Below are 25,306 nucleotides of genomic sequence, written 5' to 3'. Positions count from 1 at the left end.
AAACCCATCCCAAAGTTGGTAGTGTTTGGAAAACATTCGCAATTGCTGCTTACGTCAAACTATATTATACGTCGACGGTGCAGTGACGTTTCTGACTTACGTTCGAGAAATAACCGGTTTGAAACTGCTGCATTCACGACCATTCTGGCTTCGATATTTCATGATTTACTTCAGTCGCTCTAAGTTAATGCCAGGGTCAGTACCTTCATATATATCACGCTGCCTCTATACAAATTCATATCTAATAGTCATTAATGATTATCTCCCGATCTTATTCAGCGTTACATGCGTGCCACATGCCCCACTAATCCCATCCTATGTCACCTTAACATTACCTGCAAAACAGGATCATTTTTATGTAACGTTCTATAAAGTTGCGTCTGTGCTTAATCTGACTTAACTTCGAGGAAGAAACTAGTGAAATGCTACATTTGGAGCATAGCTCTGTCTGGGGCTGAAACATGGAAACTTACGGCAGTAGATCAGAAACATCTGGAAAGCTTCAAAATGTGGTGTTGGAGAAGGATGGAGATCAGTTGGACCGATTATGTGAGAAATGAAGAAGTGTTAATTAGAGTCAGTGAGCAGAGCAATATCCTACACGAAATAAGAAAACGAAAGGCTAATTTGATTGGTCATGTTTTACGCAGAAACTGCCTTCTAAAAGAAGTTATTGAAGGAAAGATAGAGGGGCGGATAGAAGTGACACGAAGACGAGGAAGAAGACGTAAGAAGATGCTGGATGACCTTGGGTACAGAAGAGGATACTGTCATTTGAAGGAGAAGGCTCTAGATCGCATTATATAGAGGAACTGTTTCGGAAGAGACTGTCGACCTGTCGTCTGTCAGATTACTGATGATGATGATGTGCTTAATCAGTTAAGCACTACGTCATGAAAACATATGGGGGAGCGGAGGTAGAGCTCCATCATTACTGACCTCGGCACTAGATGGAGGTGGTCAGCTCCACGCCCCGGCCGCTTTACCCCCAGTACCCACTGGGTAGGAGATGGGATGGGCCCCAGGGCTGGTCTGGACGCTGTGGAGAAGAGAAAAATCTTGTCCCTGACGGAATTCGAGCCCCAGCCGTCCAGCGCATAGCCCGTCACTATACCAACTGAGCTATCCCGACACCCTGTACTGTTCTATATTCTTCCACTTATTTTCAGCACCTTGAAATCAAATACTCTCAATCTATGTTCTTGGGGAACCTGATGAAGTTATACGGCCATATAACCTAAGGAACTGAAAATCATCGTTTAAGAATCACATCTCCATGATGCAACTTTCAACGAATCCTCGGCGCGAGTTGCTGCTATATACATAACAAATGGCAGGGAAAGAGGACAGAGCTGGTCTATTTTAAGTACCGGTACGGTGCCAGGTTCAACTAGGGATAAAATAACGCAGGTACACCTTACTTTAAAATTGCTGTCCATTTTCGTGAGATAAATGAATAATACGATGAAATCCCAGAAAGTTTGGAAAGCCAGAAGGAAAGAGACCGCTGGGATCTTGGAGAGATAGGATGGGATGGTATGGATTGGATTTATCTGGCTGAGGAAAGGGACCAGTGACAGGCTCTTGTGAACATGATAATGAACCTTCGAGTTCCATAAAATGTTGGGAAATTCTTGAGTAGCTACAGATTTGGCTTTTCCTCAAGAAGGGCTCAGCTCCGTAAGTAAGTCCCAAAGCACAATAGACCACTGAAGGTCGCAGTGCTACGGCCAGTTTTATGGCTCACCCCTCATACTCATACTGAAGTAAGTCCCAGAAAGTTATAATGGCGTCCGAACTTCTGGGCAATGTGCAATCAAACCTGCACGACATTTGTAAAATGGATGCAAGATGGAAGTTACTATCCTTAAAAGTAATGTTAAAAGGTAAAGTTGTCCCTGTGCTTAATTAAGCACCAAGCCATCGGGGTGTCTGGGGAGTGGAGGTATCGCTCCACCATTCTTGATCTCAGCAATAAATGGAGGCGAATGATCTGATTCACGCCCCTGCAGTTTTACCCTGGAAAAACAACCCTCGGTACCCCCTGGCCAGAAGGATGAGTAGGCCCCAAGATCCAGTCTGAAAACAATGAAGAGAAGAATATCTTGCCTTTGCCGGGAATCGAACGTCTGTTCTTCGGTCGTCCATCTCGCAGCCCGTCGCTATAGCAACTGTGCTATCCCTTCTCATCCTATCCTTAGGCCACAAACAAATACAGTGCCGCGGGAAATGTCAAATGCCATGAAGCGATAACCCACAACCCGGTTGTCTGTAACACTTATGTTTTCTGCACGGCAGGCCAGAGCCATTAGACTCAAGAAATTATCAGCATTCATGTTAACAGTACAGGCCTATCTGTTTTATGGGTAGCTGTAATAAAGTGCAGTCCTCCATAACCGACATTTTAACCCCCTGCCGCGAAATGAAATCCTAAACGTACCAAGACTCTCACAATTTCTCCTCAAATTTTGAGGTAAAAAGTGTATTTCTGCTGTTTCATGCGCAAAGTCTACATGTTACATTTCTATCGACTTACAAATCGAATCTTACGCTGTTATTTCCTGAACGTTACTGTACAATCGTATTTTGAGCCTATGTTGCATCACATTACAAATCAAACTTCCACTGTTATTTCCTGCACGTCATCACGGTAGATTTTTTTGAGTTTGTGTTGTACCAAATTACAAATCAAATCTTCCGCTGTTAAAAGTTCCGCTTAAGGTTTCCGACACGGGTAAAAATACCATCAACGTCTCACAACCCTATGGGCCTTCATGGCCTGTTACAGGGACAGCTTTACTTTTTTTTTATACGTGGTTCAATTAGGAAATTTTTCATAAATACGTCATAAAAATGTTAGCATAGTTAGCCATACTCTTATGTACAAGGTTTCACATATCGCGCATTATATAACGCAGCTGATCGCTCTTATATTATAAGCGGAGCCTGATAATCGCGGTTGCTCGTTCGACTAAGGAGAGCACAAATTCACAATATGGACATTGCACTGAGTCACGTGGTGCCTCTACACTGTCCGCAATGATGTGGCAAACTAAAATCCATAAAGAGTAATACTAAAGACAAGGCCAAGACATAGCTCAGCGGTAAGTCGATGGCTTCCCACCGCGACGGCCCGGGTTCGAGCCCGAGTCTCGTCAAGTAGGATTTGTGGTGGACAAAGTGGCGCTGGGGAAGGTTTTCTCCAAGTACTTCAGTTTCCCCTACCAATCTTCATTCCACCAAATTCTCCAACATCATAATCACCCGGGGAAGGTACAATAGGCCAATAAGTGGCTGCCGAGCCGAGTGGACCCATATGGGCTTCCAACTCCCCCCCCCCCATGCGAATTAAAAAAATTAATACTAAAAATATAAAAGTTTTTAAAAATCTTTACAATTTCAAGAAAACACACAAAAAATACATTTAAGACAATTCCACTCTTACTGTCTCTACTGTATTCGATATATTTCTGTATTTTCGAACAGCTTTCATAGATAACATTTTCTTATCTAAGAATTCAACGATAAAATTCGAATTCCACTATTTAAAGGAGTTCTGGGAGGAATTAATTGCCGAATTTCTTTTCACTACAATCTGAGTATTTGATACAACAAAAAACTTCAATAAGACTGCGTAAAGAAGTCAATAAAACAATAATACAAACTCGATTCTTATACAACCAGAACTGGGCATGCAACAACACAATTTAAAGCGGCAAAGTTGCCGCCGAAGCCCAGCTTTTAAGACCAACTCGGCCGTTTGAGTAATAATAGTATTCCCTCAACAATTTGAGAGGCTTCAACTACGAGTATTCGGACGCTATTTCAAAAATCACTCTTTCGTATTGGAGGGGGAGGGGGTTATCAAAATATACAGGCTGACAGCTTAAACCATGGGTGGCACAAAAGCGCGGAGTGGGGGGGAAGATAAGCAGGGAGGAGCATTTGATAAGAAGGAGCACTGATCACGGTAAGGAAATGCCCTTAGGTAAATAAGAAATTGGTGCACACATTGCACATACCTTCACAAATACACTGGACTGATTTATTTGGGTCCACTGCCTCTACAGATGATTAAAATGTAATCATAATCAGTCACGCCCTTTTCGATATAACTTGACATTTCACATTTGGGCTGCAAGAGGGCGTACTGTTTATAATTAGAGTGATCATTCGAGGAGGATGAGGTGGGCAGGGCATATAACACGAATGGGGGAGAAGGGAAATGCATTTAGGATATTGGTGGGAAAATCAGAAGGAAAGAGACTACTGGGAAGACCAAGGCGTAGATGGGTGGACAATATTAAAATGTATCAGGATGGGATGGATTGGATTGATCTGGCTCAGAATAGGGACCAGTGGAGGGCTCTTATGGAACCTTCGGGTTCCATAAAACGCTGAGAAGTTCTTGAATAGCTGCAAATTTGGCTTCTCAAGGGCTCCGGTCCATAAGTATAAGGGCATACTGTTATATTTCTGAATATACCACCTACGTTGGTCCATTTCGGGTGATTGACATTAATTAATCATAATCGTCAATGTCGCTTTCGAGAAAAGCACCGTTTTCCGTCCAGAGACCTAAAATGGTCACATTTACAAACACCGATCTGTGACGGAAAGACTAAAATACGAATAAGAATAGACGCCGCCCAACAGCTCAGTCACTAACGAGGCATACATGGATACAGAGAGAATTCCGAAAAACACTTTCTCATATTCATGGATGCTGAAAAGGCGCAGATCCGTCCGAACCTCGACATCGATTCTTTCACGATCGCAATACTTCCTCATACTAAATGCATCCCTTAGCACTGTCAGCCTGAAATGAACAACGAACTACGAAAAAGCGAAACGGGTTATCTCTGGACTCCTGTTACTTGGCTCGAACTATAAATGTCACACAATTTATTTCTGGTTTCTAAAGGACTCTGAATTCTCTCAGCCCGCAAAAATGGCTAGTCCCGGCCTGTCGCTGTAGCCAAGTTGCGCTAAATATTTCGATACAACAGGTTAATTTGACAGGTCACTTTACTGGAAACCTTGTATGTAATTTAATTTCATATTCATTCATTCATTCATCTGTAATCTGTCAAGACGACAGGTCCACAGTCTCTTCCAAAACAATTCCTCCACTTGATGCGATCTAGAGCTTTCTCCTTCAAATGACAGTATCCTCTTCTGTCCCCAAGGTCATCCAGCATCTTCTTACGTCTTCTTCCTCGTCTTCTGATCACTCCTATCCGCCCCTCTATCTTTCCTTCGATAGCTTCTTTTAGAAGGCAGTTTCTGCGTAAGATATGACCAATTCAATTAGCCTTCCGTTTTCTTATTTCGTGTAGGATATTCCTCTGCTCACTGACTCTAATTAACACTTCTTCATTTCTCACATAATCGGTCCAACTGATCTTAATTTCATATATGCATAAAAATACAAGAATGTTTCATACGAAAGTCACATATTTTCTAGATACATACTTATAAAGGTAAAGGTAAAGCTATCCCTGCAACAAGCCGTGGAGGCCCATAGGGTTGTGTGACGTCAAAGCTCCCTCATTTTCTAGCAATCGACTCACAGATTGCGGTGAGGGTGTCAGCCTTACTCGCCGACCGCCCTTTACCCCAGGCAGTTTCCTGATACTTCTGTTAGAGGCTGAGCCTACCCGACTCCACAGCCATAGTGCGGCTGGAAGGATTAGGTCAATTCAAAATTACAATAATCTGATCGGGAATCGAACCCGCGACATTCGGGCTTGCAGCATAGTGCAAGCCAAGTACACTAACGCGTGCCAATAGATACATAAGTATATTATACTTAAATTGAGTCCCGTAACTTTCATGCCGGTGAAAACGAATATTTTTGTTTCAAAGTTCGGGTCAAATCAAAATGATTACTTTTGGGGGACGCGATTTTAAATATATTACATAGGGAATGCCCCAATTTTATCTCCTGCTGTACGAGTGTATTCACAGCATAATCTCCCGGCAGAACATTTGGTTAATTTTACAATCTTCCAGTAATATCCTTGGAGTCCTCAGTAATCGGAAACCGAAGCCCGCGAAGTTGACGTGGTAGTCACAGATATTAAGGCACCGTACTTGTGATTTCGAATCTCTCAGTCTGTGTTTCAACTTATGCAGTGCGATCATCTTAGATATTTCATAAAATCGTTCGGTCGCTCAGGCGGGAGACGATCCTTGCGTCGATTCCTGATGTTAGACTCGACAAAGTGTCACATTACAGTTGCTCTTCTATATCACAACCAGTCCAAATTTGTGCGGCCTAAGTTTCCCCAAGGAACGTGTGTGTCTCGCGCCTGAACGGTCAAACGATTTTCAGAAGCTCTCAGACGATCGCAACGCGCATCTCTTACGCAGAGGGCACACTAAGGAAACTGGCAAACCGCAACGCAACCGAAATTTCCGATAATTATCAGCCTGAGTTGAACACATGTTAGCGAATGGAGCAACGCAAATTGAGGAAACGGCAACGCAGTTTCCTTGGTGTGTCATCGGCCTTAATATCGGACATGAAGACAGTAAAATCTTTGTTCCAAAACACTGCACCCTAAATGGAGGCATCTCCGCATACTGGCCTTCCAAATGTGCGTAAACTGTGAAATAATCGCCTAAAAGGCTCTACGTATCGCATGTTCGGCGTAAAATATTAAAACTGTTAATGGTTTTGTACTTGTATTTACTCGAACTGACTGACTAACACATGCCTGAAACTTCTGTTGTAGCGTACTTCATGTACCATAAGCGTAACCTCGCTACGAACTATCGACTATGGCAGCAGCAACCTTGTCGGATGTAGGTCACACTCCCGTATCCGCCACAACGTTCCTCAGCCTCCTCTCTCTATTCATCAATTGTACCAACCCAGCAGCAGTCATCTCTAGACAACATTTCTCCTAAATTAACACAGAAATGGAGAACCGATTTAAAATTAGCAAATATTTGACCAAGTAAACTATGAAAACGCCGGTCACGGTAGCCGAGCGGTCTAAGGCATGAACTGTCTTCGCTCACTCGGAAGCTGGGATCGTGGGTTCGGATCTGTTTCCTGTGAGGTACGAACTGAATTCTTATATACTCGTATTATTCTTATACACTGCCGGTCACAGTACCCGCGTGGTCTAAGGCATGAACTGTCTTCGCTCGCTTGGAAACCGGGATCGCGTGTTCGAATCCCATTCGGGGCATGGATGTTTAGTTTGTGTGTGTGCGTTTTTCTGTGTTTGTGTACAGGTAGAGGCCTTGCCACGAGCTGATCACCCGCCCAAGGAGTCCTACCGAATGTGTAAGATCTAGAAAAACCGAACTGAACGGAGAAGTTCATGGAAGTAGGCCTAGCCCACTGGGGCTGTATGCCAAGAAAAAAAAACTATGAAAACTGAACTGTGAGATAATATTTGTTAGAGAATCGCGCCCAATCACCTCTGAACAAGCACCTGTCGATTTAAATGCTCCTCTACTGAATACACAACTTGAAGTGCTTCTCTAATTACAATGAAGAGACTAAACATTATTTTGCATGTGATGTAATATATGTTAACAGGTCAGAGTGTTAATTCTTTTATTTATTACCTACACTTCAGCACTTTACAGACCTCTATGTAAGGCATGTACGTTGGTGCAGTTTTTCCATTCAGAGACGTAACGTTTGGAACCTGCTGGAAGGTCAGTCAGTCTTGTAACTTTTGTTACTGAAAGTAACCAAAACTGCTTCAATGATGGGTGGACATAAAATAAAAACAGCATAACCTCCAACATGTAAGAAAAAAAAAACACTCAAAACTTTATATAAACAACAAGACAATTATGATGGCCTTTTAGTTCCTGGATTGACTAAGGATCCACCGACCCAAGAGCTGTAAATATCTCTGGGCAGAAATTAGAACCTGGGCCTTTCCATACTGAGTGCTAACTACTGTATCACGACTGTGTTATAGAATGACTGGTCAATGTGAATGAATTTGGACGGAAGTGTAGTGGGCTAATCAAATACTATCCCACAATATCACTTGGGGAATGAAAGAAACCATAAAAAACTTTAGCCAGGTTAGCTGGTGTCACGGCTTGAGACGTAAACTGAACCAATCTCGTATACAAGTCTAAAGCATTAACCCTACAACAAAGCGACCTCCGTAGTCTAGGGGTAACGTTCCCAGGACTCAAGGTACGCGGGTTCAAACCCGGCGGAGGTCGTGGAATTTTTAAGGGCGAAAATATTCAGGGAACAAGTCCTCCGGGAGGGACTTTAAGCCGTGGGTCCCGTGTCGTAGATTTAAGGCACCTCTGAGCAAACTTAGACATCAAGTTTCCCGCCCAAGTACTTTCCAATGCCTCTGGTAGATGGGGGGAATATCAGGTACCGAGGGCCGACCTCCTTGGCTGAACGGGGCTGATGGCACGCACCAGTACCGGTAGGGTATGGCGACAGTAGAAATTAAAGGGGGACGCACAATGGACCAATAACTGGTCTAAGTGCATGGGGAAACCCACCCCCTCTAATAATAATAATAATAATAATAAATAACCCTACAGCAACCTGCTTGGTACTGTACAATAACATTTGGTATTCTAGTAGGTATATAAATACCTAATCCTTCCAGCCGCACTATGGCCCTGGGGTCAACTCAGCCTCTAACAGAAGTGAGTACCAGGAATATTCTTCGGATGTTCTTGGGGGTAAAGGGCGGCCGGAGCGTAAAGGTGACAACCTTACCGCCTTCTGTGTGCCGATGTTCTAGAGAAAATGTGGGAGCCTCGACATCTCACAACCCTATGGGTCTCCACGGCCTGTTACATAGTTAGCTTTACCTTTTAGCAGGTATATAAACGTAAGCAAAAATCTTACAGTTGCATGCAACAGACTTAATCAGGTCTTAACAATACCAACTACCTCGTAAAATAATCACGATTGTTTCTTATCAGCTGACAACCATGAGCAAAATCACATCCTATTTGTAATACTACACTGCTTTATATTTAAAGAAAAATATCATAGAATTTTGTTTCATAAGTTGGCAGTAAATATGTTGTTTATGATATCGCAGCTTTAGTCACATTTCATGCTTATCATGGCCAGCATTCTTGTGGCAAAAATGACAACAACTGCCACTTTATTTAGTGAAATACACCAGTTAAATCCAGAATGTAAAATACTATAATAAAACAAGAACATTAATGCTTGTGACAGCGAATCGTCATTTTTTACATCTGACTGGAATCAGGATGTCCACGAATGAAAACTGGCCGCCTTCGTCAACTTTCTATATTTGAAATATATCATCTCCGTTACAACTGTACATGGAATTGTGATTTTCCTTATCATTTAATAGAACCACCAATAAAACAAACTTAAAATTGTAAATTTTATAAAGCACATCATATTAAAAAGTCATTGTGGGCTCTCATGTTGCTATTCTATTGCCCTGGGCTTGTTTTCATGATTTATCACAATAGTAACAGTAGTAATAGTAATACAATAGTAATCACAACAGTAATGGTATAGCAATAATAGTATTACAATACTAATAGTATTTACAATTGTAATTACACAATGACGGTATTTAGCCCTACTGGTCCAAAAGTGCCAAGCCAGAGTTTTACAAATGGCAACCAATGAAGTTCCATCTCACAATTATGTCAACGACAAACCCACAAATTTGCACTCTGATCACATGGAAATCCACTAGCCATGGCAAAGTAATTTTCTGCGTATATTTTTGGTAAATAAATGGTGTGGAATAATGGGCAATCCTTTCTGCGGTCTCCATTTCAGAGAGACACATCTGATAGGCTCTTCTTAACAGATATTTTATGGGAAATAAATTGTGGCTTTATTCACAAAATGCTCCTCCTCAAAGTGGGTGAATAGGAGATTTCAGGTTTTCACAGCAATGAAGTTGGTCTCCTTTTTATAAGGCTCTACACAGTTTAAGATGTTCCATATTGGACACCCTCCCCCACCAGAAAAAAGATGACAGAGTTTGCAAAACATAGAAAGCTGCTAATGCAATAAGAAATAGAACAAAAATGCATCAAAACATTAAGAGTTCAATTGAGTAACACCTAGAATCATATATGTAAGATAGCTGAGATCACTTAAAAAACTTAATTTAGCCATAAACCTTTCAGTTGATAAAGGTGGAATTTAAATAGTAAGTCCCTGTGCTAAACTAATTAAGCATTACGCTATGAAGGCATATGGGGGAATGCATGTATAGATACATATTTTCTTGACCTCAGCACTAGTGGGAGGTGAGTGGTCAGTTTCACGCTACACCTGCTTTACTCCTGGGGAAAGAGCCGACCTTGATGACTTGGAGAAAATTCTTGGCCCTAGCAGGACTCAAACTCTGACCCCTCTGCCATCCAGCCTATAGCCAGCTGCTATATCAACTATGCTAACTCGGCTCCCTGGTATTTAAATAGTTAAAAGGAAAATTTATTTCATACTCTGAGTGACACTATGCCGGCACTTCACTCAGTAACAATGATCAAATGAGCCATTGTTCACACGACATTTTCTCACAGAAATGAGCTGCACAATATCTATTTAATTCTAGATATGATGTGGAGGGACACCTGCATAAACATTGCATCAAGTCACATTTATGTTCAATTACAAGTAACAGAGTAACTGATTTCCATGCATTTGTATACACAGAGTAACACGAAAATGCCAACCGCATGAAAACGAGACAATATAACAATATCATCACAGTACCATGAAGTTGATATACAAAACACAACTGCGCAGCCTCCACTCAAAGGAATGGAATGACTGCAATGTAACAAGAGAATTAACTACGAAATTTATTTTATATAAGCATATTCACCAAAGATGGGCACGCAGTAGCATAGTTGGTTGAGGGGCTATGCTACAAGCCGGAAGGTCGTGGGTTCAAGTCCCGATGAGGTCAGTGGATTTTTTTCAATTTACCTAATCCTTCCAGCCACATTATGCCCCTGGGGTTGACTCAGCCTCTAACAGAAATGAGTACTAGGAATTAATTAAATAATTTTCCTGGAGAGTAAAGCGCGGCCGGCACGTAAGGCTGATAACCTTACCACCCATCTTTGAGCCGATTGTCTAGATAATGTGGGACCCTCAATGTCTCACAACCCTATGGGCCTTCACGGCCTGGTACAGGGATAGCTTTACTTTTACTTTTTTTACTTTATATTCACCAAAGATAAAATCACAGGGCTAAATCCACATTTAAATTACTGCAAAAATGTCAGTTCGTAAAAGACGCTGCACAGAACCTTACTGCAACATGTTTAAGCAGTTAAATACATACAAACTCCATAAGTGTTTCAAACCAAATTAACTGAAGAAGTTTAATTTAGTGGAAGCATGTGTTATATAGAAACCTGTTACATGTAAGACTTCAAAGGTTTTGACACTGTGATATGAAGTCAAAATTCTAAGAAAAGCAATTTGCTTTTAGTAAACAATATTGTCCTACTTTACTCATTAAACTACATAAATTACATTAAGCAGCTATGGTCACTTTTACTTCTATGAATAAACAATATATATTAATTATTATCAACTCAATCATATTAATTAATTCCAATAATTCAATCTAATATAATAATAAGTCTTCAAGTTTGATATGTGACAAAAGGTTTTGGACGGAAGTGGTCATGCTCGTGATTAAAGTAGTATTTTGACTCTGGACGAGGTGAGTAGGAAAATCACAAAAGCCTGTCACCAGATCTGATCTCAGTGCCAAGATGTGAACCTGTGACCTCCGAAACATGATGCAGGAATGCTACTTGCTCAACCATGATGGTCAGTTTCCAGTACAAGGCTGACAGTAAGACCAACAGTTACATGACAAGGCCTGTCTACTGTACCAACCAGGGTATGTCACATCTTGTGTGGGCAACCTTAAGGAAGAAAAATCCTCTGTAGGTACATGTTCTAATTTCCCACCAGCATATGAATACTGGGACCTATCTTGAACATAGAATCTAGTGTAATTCTGTATTCCAGCATTCTGTCGCAAATCTTCAATTAAACGTCTATGTATTCACAGTCCGTCAACAATGCAAGAATTGTTTATTCACCATTTAACACTTAACACAACATGTTTCGGCCACAGATGGCCATCTTCAGGTGTCTTAATGCGTCCAAACTGTTACACTGCTCTAACATGTGCTAAAACCACGCATTGCAGTGAACTTAAAAACAACTTAAATAATTAATTCAAATCCATTAAAATTTTCTATTAAAATTTTTTTGTAAAGCCTATAAGGGTGTCATCCACTTGTTTGGAGCTATGTGATATTCCAAGGGTTTGTTCTGCAGTTTGTCTTTCCATTTGTTAAATAGTAAATAAACAACTGTTGTATTATTGATGGACTGTGGATACATAGATGTTTAATAGAATCTAGTGACTTTCAAATGACAATGTAACAGTTTACATCACTATCTGATGATAACATACATTTGTTTCCATAATAGATAGCGTATAAGCAACATGCTTACTAAATAATGCAGGTCAATACCCTGAAGCAAAAATAAACGGAGATAATGGAATTACATATTAATGGATGTGCCAGTTGAGAATATGCATCTAAGGCAGTCCTGTAACTGTGACTGATATGTCACAAATGAATTGCTTTATTATCAATCTGACTGGAAATTACAGCTCTACAACACTCACAATCCAAATGTTGCTAGTTGGACTTACCTTGATTATCTTGTACTTCTTCTTTGTTGCTGTGTTCAGGTCCTCGTGCACTTTGTCAAGCAGCCATACGAGGAACTCCTGTGCATCATGCTGGTTGTTGCCACGATACTGACTACCATACTTGTCCACCACCAACTTGAACTGATTTGAGATCTCTGGGTCATACTGACATGACCAAATTGACTTGAGCAAGAGGGCTAGCTGCTCTGTCACTTCACCCTTGGTACCATACTTCTTTGAATTTAATTTATTTCTACGAGACAAATCCACCTTATACTGGTCCAGCACAAAATACTCTGCCAGAATATCTGTGTGACTCAGGCACTGAAGAACTGCATTTATGAAACATGTATTACCATGATTCCTTAGACCTATCACACCAGGGACCTTGTCACTGTTTGCTAAATTTGCTAGGTGGGTGGGGCGCACTGGAGGAACACGAATGTCTGATGATGACAGGGACACTGTATCTGTCCTGCGCCTATTACATTCATAATTAACACACATACTTTTATTATTGGGCACACCCACTGTGGACATATGTTGAACAACCTTGTTCAACAACTTCTTCCACGAGGGTCTTCTGAACACTTTCTTATTGGACTTTTGGGTCTCTGAGTTTTGGACTTCTGTAATAGTTTGTATACCTGAAACTTTACCATCCTTCCCTTCTTTGTGCTTGGCTTTTCTTTTACTCATTCTCGTTGACACGAAAGGATTTCGGGGTAGTGTGAACGTGCGTTTTAACTTGGACTCGGGATAACGGTTCCCATAATCCGAGGACTCGCTTATCAACTGGGTCTCTTCTCTATCGAGGATTTCACCTTCTGATGACGACTTCATGATTCTAGTGGAGTTCCTCTCTGACATAATGGGCACTTAAAAACTGAACACACATTTAAAGCACGTTACTAAATACCAATTTTCTCAATTATCTTCATTAGCACATCACTTCCCTCAGCCACTCTGGAACTGAAGCCATTACATTACAGCAATGCTCTGTGGGAACGGAAATAACGCAACGCGCTCAAACAGTTACTTTGAAAACAACTAAAACAGTTTATAGGAATTGCCACTACGGGACGTTCCCTGTAGCGACAACTGCGTCATCTAACGAGAGACATACAAACTAATCAGGAAATATTTCTGGAATGGTAGGCATCCCAACTAACACGTCAGCAAGGCAGACGAGTAAGTGTGACAATATAGCAAATTCAGCAACCTCCTTTTTTGACTGCACAAATTAATTCAAATAGCAGGCATGACCTCAGCAATATTACTTATATCAAGTGCTGAGGTAGGATTAGTCTCCTTGTGTAAGTTCTACAGATGTCCAGGTAAGATCAACTGTTTGTTAACCGACCAGAAAATATACGCATACACAAAATTGCACGGTCGAAATATAAAACATCTATTTAAAGAAAACTTATATACAAAAAATTAATTCCACAAGTTCAATTTCTTCACCAGACAATCCAGCAGAACCAGAATATCGAACAATAGGACGGACAAGAAACAAAATATTATACAATTTAATATCATATTTTATTCTTTCATAATATTTTAACAACTTATTGAGGAGCTATAATCATCATATTTAAAAATTATAAATCCTCATATTGGCAAGTGTAATTAAAATGAACGTCAGAGTTCTTTAATTTTTCGACGCTTCTAAAAATTAGACACAGTATAATTTTATCACTCTTTCGCTAAAGGCGTAAACAGAATGCCGGCATTATAAAAACCTATCATTCGAAAATTATTAAACATATCGAATTGATTCAAGTTTTAAAATTCGGCGAAAGAACGTAAGTTTGGATGTGCTCAGCTGATGGTGGGTAGCGAGCAACGTTAAGATGCTTTTATCGGTTGAGCAATAAATATAATTCACGCGCAAGAGGGGGGGGATAGGAGTGCCGGACCAGTATTTTGGCCTCCCAGAAGTCCAGATCTTGCCCCTGTGGATTTTTATTTGTAGGGATATACCAAGAACATTGTGTATGGTGAAAATATTCCGGATTTCCTGCATCTACAGGACAGGACCACAGCCTTCTCTAGATGTGATTTAGCGTAATTGTCATTAGACTGAATAGAGTTTCGATATCTGCCGAGAGACAAATTGAGCATATAACGAAACATACTAAAGTGAAACAAAAACTTCAGACATTACTTGGTAAAGTAACGTTTGAATCATATGGATGTGTTTAATAGTTTTTAGTAATTTTTTTATAATTTCAGCATTTTTTTCGATTACCCTGTGTTTATTATATAATATTTTTCATCTTAAACTAAACTAACTACAATGGGCATAACAACTCAATCCGTACAGGGTCGAATAGGAGGGTAAGTACTGAATAATAAATCGTAAAAGGCAAGGACGGAATGGATGACCCGGAATTTGCCTGAAGGGACTGAAGAAAATCACAAACATTTCAGACAGAACAGACAATCTAAGGTTCGAGATAATTCTCATGTGAATGGCATGGAAACTGTCCAATATTTTGCACACAATACAAAGAGTTCTTTGTTTCAGTGACTTGGTACAACTTTGCACTCTCCACAGGCAGCGATGTCGACCAGTCTACGTCATGTATTCTGGGCTCTTCTGGTTGCTCCGTCCTTGAGCTGGAATTTGTCTTATTTCGCTCCGCTACACGCCCCTCTCGGACAAGTTGCTGTGTGGAGAAATAGGGCGTTTATCTGCGTACCTAGATACGATACGGGGACCGTGAGAACCACGCTCTTAGAGGCTACATGGCCCGAAACTATAAACTCCACTAACCAGGAAACACAACAGGTATAGACGGAATTTCCTGCACCAAAACAGGTTCTTAACCAAGAAAATAACAAAGAATATTACATATCTGTTTTTCCAGTAACTTTTATTAAAATATGGAAAATATTAAATTGTAATACCAGATATCTGCTGTTTGAAATATATTCTCATGAATTTAAGTTTGTAAGATCAATTGTTTGAAATATATTCTCGTGGATTTAATTTTGTAGTACCTAATATCAGTTGCTTGATATATTCATATTCTCATGGATTTAAGATTTTAATATCAGATATCAGTTGCTTGAAATATATTTTCATGGATTTAAATTTGTAATATCAGATATCAGTTGCTTGAACTATATTCTCGTGGATTTAATTTTGTAATACCAGTTATCAGCTGCTTTAAATGTACTATTTTCATGGATTTAATTTTGTAATACTAGATATCAGTTGCTTGAAATATACATATTCTCTTGGATTTAAGATTTTAATATCAGATATCAGTTGCTTGAAATATATTCTCGTGGATTTAAGTTTGTAATATCAGTTATCAGTTGCTGGAAATGTATTCTTATTGTTTTAAGTGTGTAATATCAGATATCAGTTGCTTGAAATATGTTCTCAAGGATTTATCCTTCAGACCGTGCGTCGGATATAAACGAAGAAGCATTAAAATATTTATTATAAATCTCAATTCTCATAAAACGTGATGTAATTGTTACGTAGTAAATGTAATAGAAGGGTGATATTAAGGAGAATAACACCCTAAATGCACGAAATAAATAATTATTTTAATTTATTATTTTCTTATATTCCTTTTTAATTTAACTAACATTTTGCTAGCAATCATGTTGAATCATTCGATAAACTACGAATTGTGGACGGGTTTGTTTCATAAGATAATTTGGCTGTGTCCAAGGGAGTGTATTATAGAACTGGTTGCTTAGCTCATGAACAAAAAATATTCATTTTGTGGCAAAATTAAATACATGCTTTGAACAAATTATAAGTGTTCGGGCGTCACTTTCTGCACCTCAGGATAAGTTGAGAGTTTCGGCGAAGAGATTGCTCAGATCTTAATGTGGTTTGTCCCATCAGCCAGCAGCATCCGCCTCTAACACGTCACCTCGGCCCTACCCCAGAGGCGACCAGAAAATTCAACGACTGGGACACTGCACTTCGCTCCAGAACGTAACAGCTTTGGATGTCGACTCTATGAGAGGACGACTCTGGGTTCTGGACGCTGGCACTTCGACCTGCTGGCCTAAAGTGGTTGTCTTTGACCTGCGCAGAAATGAAGAGGTAAGGTCCCTCAAAGCCCTCAAAGCAGCGGAAGAATATGGAGGAGAACGAAGAGCTGAGGGGAATATATGGAGGGGGTAACAAGAGGATGGAGAAAAGTACATACCGAAGAACCTCATAGTTTGTACAGATATATGCATTTTTCCGTCAAACAAAGCATAATGTGTTGTGGCATGTAGACCAGTTGCTAAATAATGACTCTGTAAAAAAAGTTCTTTGTTAGACAACAGATTCCTAACAGTCACCAACGGGCTAATTTCGATGTTCTCTGCGAGGTCCGTGCAATAGTCGCGTGACGAAGAAATAGAAGAACTGTTTGAAGCGATGTTTTCTATGCGGTCAGTGTAGAGGTGTTAAAGTAGGACAAGTCTAGAATTTAGTCAGTTTTGAGAGAGCAGTCGGCCAGTAAGAACATCAACACGGAAGTTATGGGACCTACGGCGTTAGAAACCGTTACCAGATGACTGGTGAAGACACAGCAGGCTGAGAAGACTTAGTACGCGCTGTAGTGAGCTGCTGGATGTGTTAATTAGCGACAGCACCATACACGTAGTTACTTGCACTTACGACCTCCAAATTTTTAATAAATTCAATTACCAATCCAAACCCCGTCTATTGTCACATCCATACATGTGACAGTACTACCAGTACTTACAAATGGGCGACGTGTCTCGGTATGAATTTGCCAGCTTAAAGATCTTAAATTTTCTAATACGTGCAAACATGATATTAAGACATTTACATCTAATATGTATGTAATCTTTCCAGCCGCACTATTGGCCTGGGGTCGACTCAGCCTCTAACAGAAATGAGTACCAGGAATCTTCCTGGGGGGTAAAGGGCGTCGGGAGCGAAAGGCTGACAATCTTGCCGCCATCTGTGAGCCAATTATCTAGAAGATGTGGCAGCCTCGACCTCTCACACTCCTATGGGCATTCACGGCCTGTTATGGGGACATTTTTACCTTAATTTGCGTTTATGTATGTAATTTAACCTAATTAATATATTGACGTGCCAGTTGCATATTAAGCTTATCTATGTAATATGTGTCGTGAGACGGAACAAATTATATATCTGTGTTCATCCATGCAATATGATGCAACCCTGTACTGTTCATAGTTCGTGATCATACCTATGAGTGGAATACGGGGGAAATAAAACAATTCGTACAAAATATTAACAGAATATGAAACATATGTTCTACTTTGTTGATTTAGGATAGCATTACAATATCACTTCTAAAGTACAGTGTGTCCACAAAGTCCCGTCGGGGTTTTGAAAAATTGTTTCGCGTAAACAAATTGAGCTAGCCATATGCGGTTTGCAGCAGATCATAGTGAAACTCTGGAAGTTGTTTACTGATCTCAGTAGACCTCGATGTGGGCTCCCTTGGTAGCACGGAGAACTTACAGACAATTTTCGAGCTCTTGTCATGTTCTGTGGAGCATGTCCTCTGGAATAGCCGAGATCACATCCTGACACGGGTCTTCAGGTCATCAAGTCTGTTAACTTGTGTTCAGAACACACTGTTCGTGACATAACCCCACAGGAAGAATTCAGTGATGTTATGTCTGGTGAACGTGGAGGCTAAGGCTTTGGACCGTCTCTGCCGATCCATCTTCCTGGAAATGTTTAGGAACGCGCGTACCTTCAGACCCCAATGAGTGTGTTCTGAACACCAGAAGATGGCTTTCTTCATAACAGATCTTTGTTTTACAGGTGTGGAGAGTGGAACTCAGAAATGTGACGTCAAGAATGTTATCGTCTGTTGTTGCGGACACAGTTGTTGGTGCATGGGGACCTCGCGCCTACGTAGGGGGCTCCGCTTCTGGCTCACTGCTGGTGGTAGAACAGAGAGGATGGTGGCAGATCGGACTGGACGTGAAGGGCCCAGAAGCGGCGTATTTGCGTTCTGCTGGCGCAGCGGCTTTGGTTCTGTCAAGACGCGAGCCCCTCCTATATCTCACGGCGCCTGAGACAGACCCCATGTTCTCGCTCGACCTGTCAGCCATTCGGTCCTCACCCCGACCGAACAAAAATGTTAGTTTGTTATGTTCCATCTTTCAACGCCTTTAAAGTTCAAGAGCAACAAGAATAATCTCGAGGTGCATTCTCTTTGAAAAATTTTCTGAGAATCAGTGGGTCTGGAATTGGTTCCACTAAGCGTCGTGAGGATGCCGGTCACGGTAGCCGAGCGGCCTAAGGCATGAACTGTCTTCGCTCGGAAGCCGGGATCGTGGGTTCGAATCCCACTCAGGGCATGGATGTCTGTGTGCGTTTTTCTGTGTTTGTCTACAGGTAGAGGCCTTGCGACGAGCTGATCACTCGCCCAAGGAGTCCGACCGTATGTGTAAGATCTAGAAAAACCGAAGTGAACGGAGTTCATGGAGGTAGGCCTAGGCCCACTGGGGTTGTAGTGCCAAGGAAAAAAAGCCTCGTGAGGATAATTGAGGAGCTATTTCAAGGAAACAGCGGCTCCAGTCTAGAAAACCGAAACTAATGGCTGTGGGGATCCGTTTCTCAGACCACGCGACACCCTCTATCCGTAAAAGTTTGCACTAACTTCACCGACAAGCGGCGGTCGCTCGGTAGGTATAGTTCGCTTGCGGACTACAGGCAACGGAATGTATTTGTTCTTTGAAAAATTGACAGGCACTGAGTGAATTAGTAATTAATCTTATGTTTTCGATGGAAAATATTTAATTAACTCATTTTAAACTTCTGTTGAACTAGATGAATTCAGATTGGTTCTATCTTCTGGGATATAGCGCCTTGTTTTTCGTTGAAAGTCAATCGACTTTTCAGTGGAACACGTCGCCTCCATCTTCGGAGTCCAAGAATAAGCCAAGCAAGAAACCAGCGTGAGAACAAGCAGCAAGCTGAGTTCTGCCACATACCCCCACTTTAGAAGATTCATTAAGTAGCAGATTTACTAATTAACTAACTGCATGCAAGAGAATATCTCTTGATGAATTAATAGCTCCCCCATGCCGTTAGGTTAAATAAAACGTAATGGGCAAAAAGAGGTCCGTCTTTGTCTTACAAGTAGTTACTAGACTGTTTTGATTCCAGGAGGTGAGAAGAGAGTCTGTCAAGTTTCTTGGGATGAAACTGGGTCCCTCCCGCGGCTTTGTTCTGGACCTGTGGGCAGGACTGCACTATTTCCTGCCGCGGGACCACGCCGCAGTGCGCTGGGACACAAGACGCCCTCTGTTGGCCGAGTCACACACGGTGCTGCTGCAGTCCCCTAGGGCCTTGCCCCATGTCAGTCACATGTTTATCGACTCCCAGTGGCAGGTGTGGGCCGTCGTCGGACAGCACTGTGTGAAGATCCAGAAATATTCTTTCGTATAGAAATATTACTAACCGATGTGCGCATATCCAAAAATAAAGTTATAAAACCGAATATATGTAAGGAGTTTCTGGAATTATAACTCATTTCATACACTCCTCTCCCTATGCACCTCCAGGCTTTCAGTTCTAGCGCACTTCAGAATCACAGCATTCTAAATACTGCAGATGGGATGTCCTACATGCGAGAGGAAACATTCAAAAATAGGATCTTCCTGATGACGGAGACATTCTTCGCTTTGATGGAATTCAGATCCTTAATATTGTTATGCATATTGCAAACAGTGGGAACATTTATACCTTGCTTAACTTACAAAGTTTCCCAGCGTTTTTCCATCTAATATTGCCAGGTTCTGAAAACAAAAAAGCCATTAAAATTTACGAGTTAACACTGCTCCTGTCGATCAGTCTAAAGCATGAAATATCTTCGTCCGCTAGAACACTGGGATCGTGGGTTAGATTCCCATTCAAAACATGGATATTTGTCTGCCTTTATTCTATATTTTTGTTTTCCTGTGTAGGTAGCGGCCTTGCAACAGGTCTGATCCCTCATCCAAGGAGTCCTACCGACAGTCTAACTGTAAATAATTGAAGTGAAATGAAGTGTTTCATGAATTCCTTCTGCTCAAATTGGGAGCAACAGGAATACATAGAGAGACATCCAGTATCTGCATACATTTTCCAGTTACTGGATCACTTACCCTTAATTGGTGTCGAAGACAAAAAAAGGTGGAGCTATACTTCCACGCCCTCATACGTCTTCACAACATGGTGCGTAATTATTTAAGCACAGGCACAACGTTGTGAGCCGGGATAGCGTAGTTGGTATAGCGACTAGCTACAGGCTGGACGACCAAGAGTTCGGAGTTCGAGTCCCGGTATGGTCAAGAAAAACGAAATGGTGGACATGAAATGTTAAAGACGCAGGTACTTGATACATTTCAAACTTTCACGTTCGAACAACTGGTTCTCTATACAAACATTGCCTGACATATACGTAAAAGGTACATTCAACTTTGTTTCGTTTGTATACGTTGTAAAATGTTACTGACAACGGGACGTCGAGGCTCCCACATTATTTCTGGATAATCGGCTCACAGGTGGTGGTAAGTTTGTCAGCCTTAGGCGCCTGCCGCCTTTCACCCCCCAGGAAGATCCCTGGTACTCGTTTCTGTTAGAGGCTGAGTCGACCCCAGGGCCATAGTGCGGCTGGAAGTATTAGGTCAATTAAAAAAACCGTTGACTTCATCGGAAATCGAATACGCGACCTTCCGGCTTGTAGCACCTTACCTCAATCAACTATGCTACCGCGTGACCAAAAATATTTACATTGTAATGGTAATTTAATTACTTACTTACTTACTTATGAAGCTGAGCCCTTCTTGAGAAGCCGCCAACTTTGCAGCTACTCAAGAACTTCCCAGCATTTTATGGAACCAGAAGTTTCATTACCGTGTTCACAAGAGCCCTCCACTGCTCCCTATCCTGAGTCAGATCAATTCAATCCATACTATCCCATCCTGTCCCTCTAAGATCCATCTTAATATTGTCCACCCACCTACGCCTTGGTCTTCCCAGTGGACTCTTTCCTTCTGGCTTTCCCCCAGTTTTCTATATGAATTGCTTTCCTCCCCCATTCGTTCTACATGCCCTGCCCACCTCTTCCTCCTTGACTTGATCATTCTAATTATATTCGGAGAAGAGTACAAGTTATGAAGCTCCTCATTATGCAGTTTAGTGGTAATTTACGTTAAAGCAAATTACGAGGTATTAGTTTGAACTAGGAGTCATGTAGTAATGCAAAATTAATTTTTACATATATAAAACATAATTTTAAAAAAAATTCCGTTATGGAATGCAAACTGAAAACGATTCGCTGATTCAGGATCTACTCGCACAGTTGCTAATGCTCTGTACGTGACGACGTGCGGGTTACTGGTTTTCACTGTCTGCGACTGAATTCCAATATATACAGCAGGTAAAATTCAAGAGTGATAATATTTACGACGGGAAATAAAACAGTTTTAGAGGTCTTGTTCATCTGACCTCACTGAAGTACAAAGGAGTATATTTCAACACCTCAGAGATTTTCAAGACGTCAATGTCAATGACACCGACAAATCTGTCTTCCTGGACTTATTTTCCTCGCAACACCAAGTACGATGTGGCATGCGGTAACGCAGTTGGTTGAGGCACTATGCAACAAGCCTGAAGGTCGCGGGTTCGATTCTCGATGATGTCATTGCATTTTCCAATTGACCTAATCTTTCCAGCCTACTCTACTCAGCCTCTAAGAGAAATGAGTACCAGGAAACTATCAGGGGATAAAGAGTGGCCGGCCCGTAAGGCTGACAACCTCACCGCCATCTCTAATCCGATTGCATAGAAAATATGGCAGCCTCGACGTCTCATAACCGTATGGGCATCCACGGCCTGTTGCAGAGACAGCTTAGACTTTGCACCAAGTATGATTCTGTGTAAGAATATAACCAATATGAATGATTGAACAAGAAAATTAAAGGTATAAGAGACCGACATAATTAAAATATTAAATATCAAGTTAATCTTTTCATTAGTGACAGGAAAATACAAAACTCATGAAGTGTTTTAAAATGAAGAAAAGGAAAAGAAATTTATAAAGTTGAATGGAAATATTCTGAGAATTCCAGATGCCTAAAAAATTATGTAGTGCAGGAAAGGCTGATGCATAAATCAGACTTCAAATCTTGTTTCATTGTTTTAGTGCATATATTTTTCGGTTCATTTAAATTTAATTTCATAATCATATCTATGATAATGACTGCGAAATTAATTTGTTTTATGAACATGTACTTTTAGTGACACAGTCTACGTGTTCGAGTAGTTCAGTCAGCTTAGTAACTAGAATAAGAGGTTGATGACCAAGGAACCGGGGGTTCGATTACCGGCAGAGGCAAGAGATTTATCTTCTCTATAGCGTCCTTATGTGCAACATGTTCATATACCTGTATATCACGTGGTGTCGCTACTTCATTCCAGTTCAGAATTAAATTTTGAAAGCCTTAATCTTCTAAACGTTTGACAGGATACCTTGGAAAGAGGACTCAACGATCTCATGGCCTTTATCCACTCAGAACAACAAAAACACCGAAACATCGTACCCCTAGAGGGATTCAAACCCACGTTCCTAGTGTTCGATCGATTGGACACAGCAAGAGCTTAAGACGTGACCACTGTGATAGGATTTGAGAATTCTGTGCTATATTCTTCGAACTACAAAAATGTGAAAGTTTAATTATATATTCATACTTCTAAGCTAGCTGATAAGATAGTAAATGTATCATAAGGCCGTGCCATAGCTCAAGCGATTAGTCGCTTAGGCCCGGTTTCGATCCCGGGTCTGGTCAAGTGGGATTTGTGGTGAACAAAATGGTGCTTGGGCAGATTTTCTCCGAGTACTTCGGTTTCCCCTACCAATCTTCATTCCACCAAATTCTCCATCATCATAATTACCCGGGGCAGGTACAATAGGCCAATCAGTGGCCGCCGTGCCGAGTGGACCCAGTTGGACTCCACCCCCCACTAAGCGAATTAAAAAAAGTATCATAAATATTGATATTAAAACACGACACACGTACATTGATAGCGGTACACGAGCAACAAATGTTAGTGCAGCGAACGAACGGCCATGACAGGAAGATGGGACCTTGTCAACAAATGACAAGCAAACAAGTGCAAGTAGAATCAGCGAAATACAGTAGAGCGAGGTTACAGACTAGAGATAGTAAAAATGCAACTCTGCCAGAAAAATGAGAAACAATCGTTCCAAAAAGGGATGCCACAGCTGAAAACAGCACAACACTGTTCAAGGATTGAGAGTTATACTACGTCACACCAAGTGGTTACGTTGACAGATGAAGGTTGGTATAAAGTAAAGGTTCGAGGGATGTGCTGCATACACATTTCAAAGTTGTGTTCTGACTCGACCACAAGTTCGTTGTACAATTGTTCAGGTGAGATTTACATAAACAGAATTGTGTACTGTGTGTATCCTCTGAAAATTCAATTTACTTTCTACATTACAGGTGAGAATGTTACAAAAAGCATCGCAAAATGTGTTTGTCCTCTGAAAATTCGAATTTACATCCTACATAACAGCTGATACATTCATAAACAGAACTGTGTATTCTATCATCTGATTAATTCAATTTATATTTTACAGTAGAGGTAAGAGTTTCATTAGCGGAACTGAAAATTGTACTAAAAACGTAAAGTTATCCCTATAAGAAGCCGTGGAGGCCCGTAGGGTTTTGAGACGTCGAGGCTGCCACATTTTCTAGACATTCGGCTCACAGATAGCTATAAGGTTGTCAGCCTTACGCGCCGGCCGCCTTTACCCTCAGGAAGATTCCTGGTATTCATTTCTGTTAGAGGCTGAGTCGACCCCAGGGACATAGTGCGCCTGGAAGGATTAGGTTAATTGAAGAATTCAACAATCTCATCGGGAATCGAACCCGTCACCTTCCGGCTTGTAGCATAGTGACTCAACCAACTATGCTACCTCGTGACGCCGAGAATTGTACTTATTTTCTGAAATTTAAATTCACATTCTACAATTTTAAACTAATATTATTTATAAAAATATTTTATGCGATTTCAGCTTTTTTGTGCAGTGTGATAGGAGAAGTGAGTAAAAGAGAGTGAAAAACAGAGGAGTTCATCGCTTAATTCTCTTCAGTAATGGAATGTTAGCCGGTCACGGTAGCCGAGCGGTCTGAGGCATGTACTGTCTTCGCTCGCTTGGAAACCGGGATCGTGGGTTCGAATCCCACTCAGGGCATGGATGTTTAGTTTGTGTGTGTGCGTTTTTCTGTTTGTGTACAGGTAGAGGCCTTGCGACGAGCTGATCACCCGCCCAAGGAGTCCTACCGAATGTGTAAGATCTAGGAAAACCGAAGTGAATGGAGAAGTTCATGGAGGTAGGCCTAGGCCCACTGGGGCTGTAGTGCCAAGAGAAAAAAAAGTGGAATGTTAAGTAGGCTAAATTACTGCACATATATTTAAAATTTGTTTCTTCTCCTGAAAGGTGATTTTTAATGACCTAACCCCCCCCCCCCCCCAACGTTTACCGAAGTGAGCATCACGGTCTCGTAGGGACTCTGAAAATCTTCCTTCAGGAGCCCGC

The 25,306-nt window shown here is 41.1% G+C and overlaps 2 protein-coding genes across 2 annotated transcripts in view; one reads left to right on the top strand and one right to left on the bottom strand.

Moving 5' to 3' along the window:
• The window catches only part of LOC111870036 (ubiquitin carboxyl-terminal hydrolase 31), a 51,346-nt gene extending 37,606 nt beyond the window's left edge, over positions 1-13,740 (bottom strand). The window contains exon 1 of the mRNA XM_023861986.2: positions 12,714-13,740. Coding sequence (XP_023717754.1) covers positions 12,714-13,583 — 870 coding nt within the window. The 5' untranslated portion in view covers positions 13,584-13,740. The remainder of the gene's footprint in view (positions 1-12,713) is intronic.
• Positions 13,741-14,022: 282 nt separating this feature from the next.
• On the top strand, positions 14,023-20,210 carry LOC111870017. The gene is made up of 5 exons (XM_023861938.2): positions 14,023-14,050; positions 15,277-15,510; positions 16,588-16,791; positions 18,511-18,831; positions 19,864-20,210. The coding sequence occupies exons 2-5, from the start codon at positions 15,283-15,285 to the stop codon at positions 20,143-20,145; spliced, it is 1,035 nt and encodes a 344-aa protein (XP_023717706.1). The 5' UTR covers positions 14,023-14,050; positions 15,277-15,282; the 3' UTR covers positions 20,146-20,210.
• The last annotated feature ends 5,096 nt before the right edge of the window (positions 20,211-25,306 follow it).

This window comes from Cryptotermes secundus, unplaced genomic scaffold (genome assembly GCF_002891405.2).
Source record: "Cryptotermes secundus unplaced genomic scaffold, Csec_1.0 scaffold109, whole genome shotgun sequence".
Taxonomy (NCBI): domain Eukaryota; kingdom Metazoa; phylum Arthropoda; class Insecta; order Blattodea; family Kalotermitidae; genus Cryptotermes; species Cryptotermes secundus.
The sequence above is the reverse complement of the archived record's forward strand: the minus strand, read 5'-3'. Positions and strand labels throughout refer to the sequence as shown.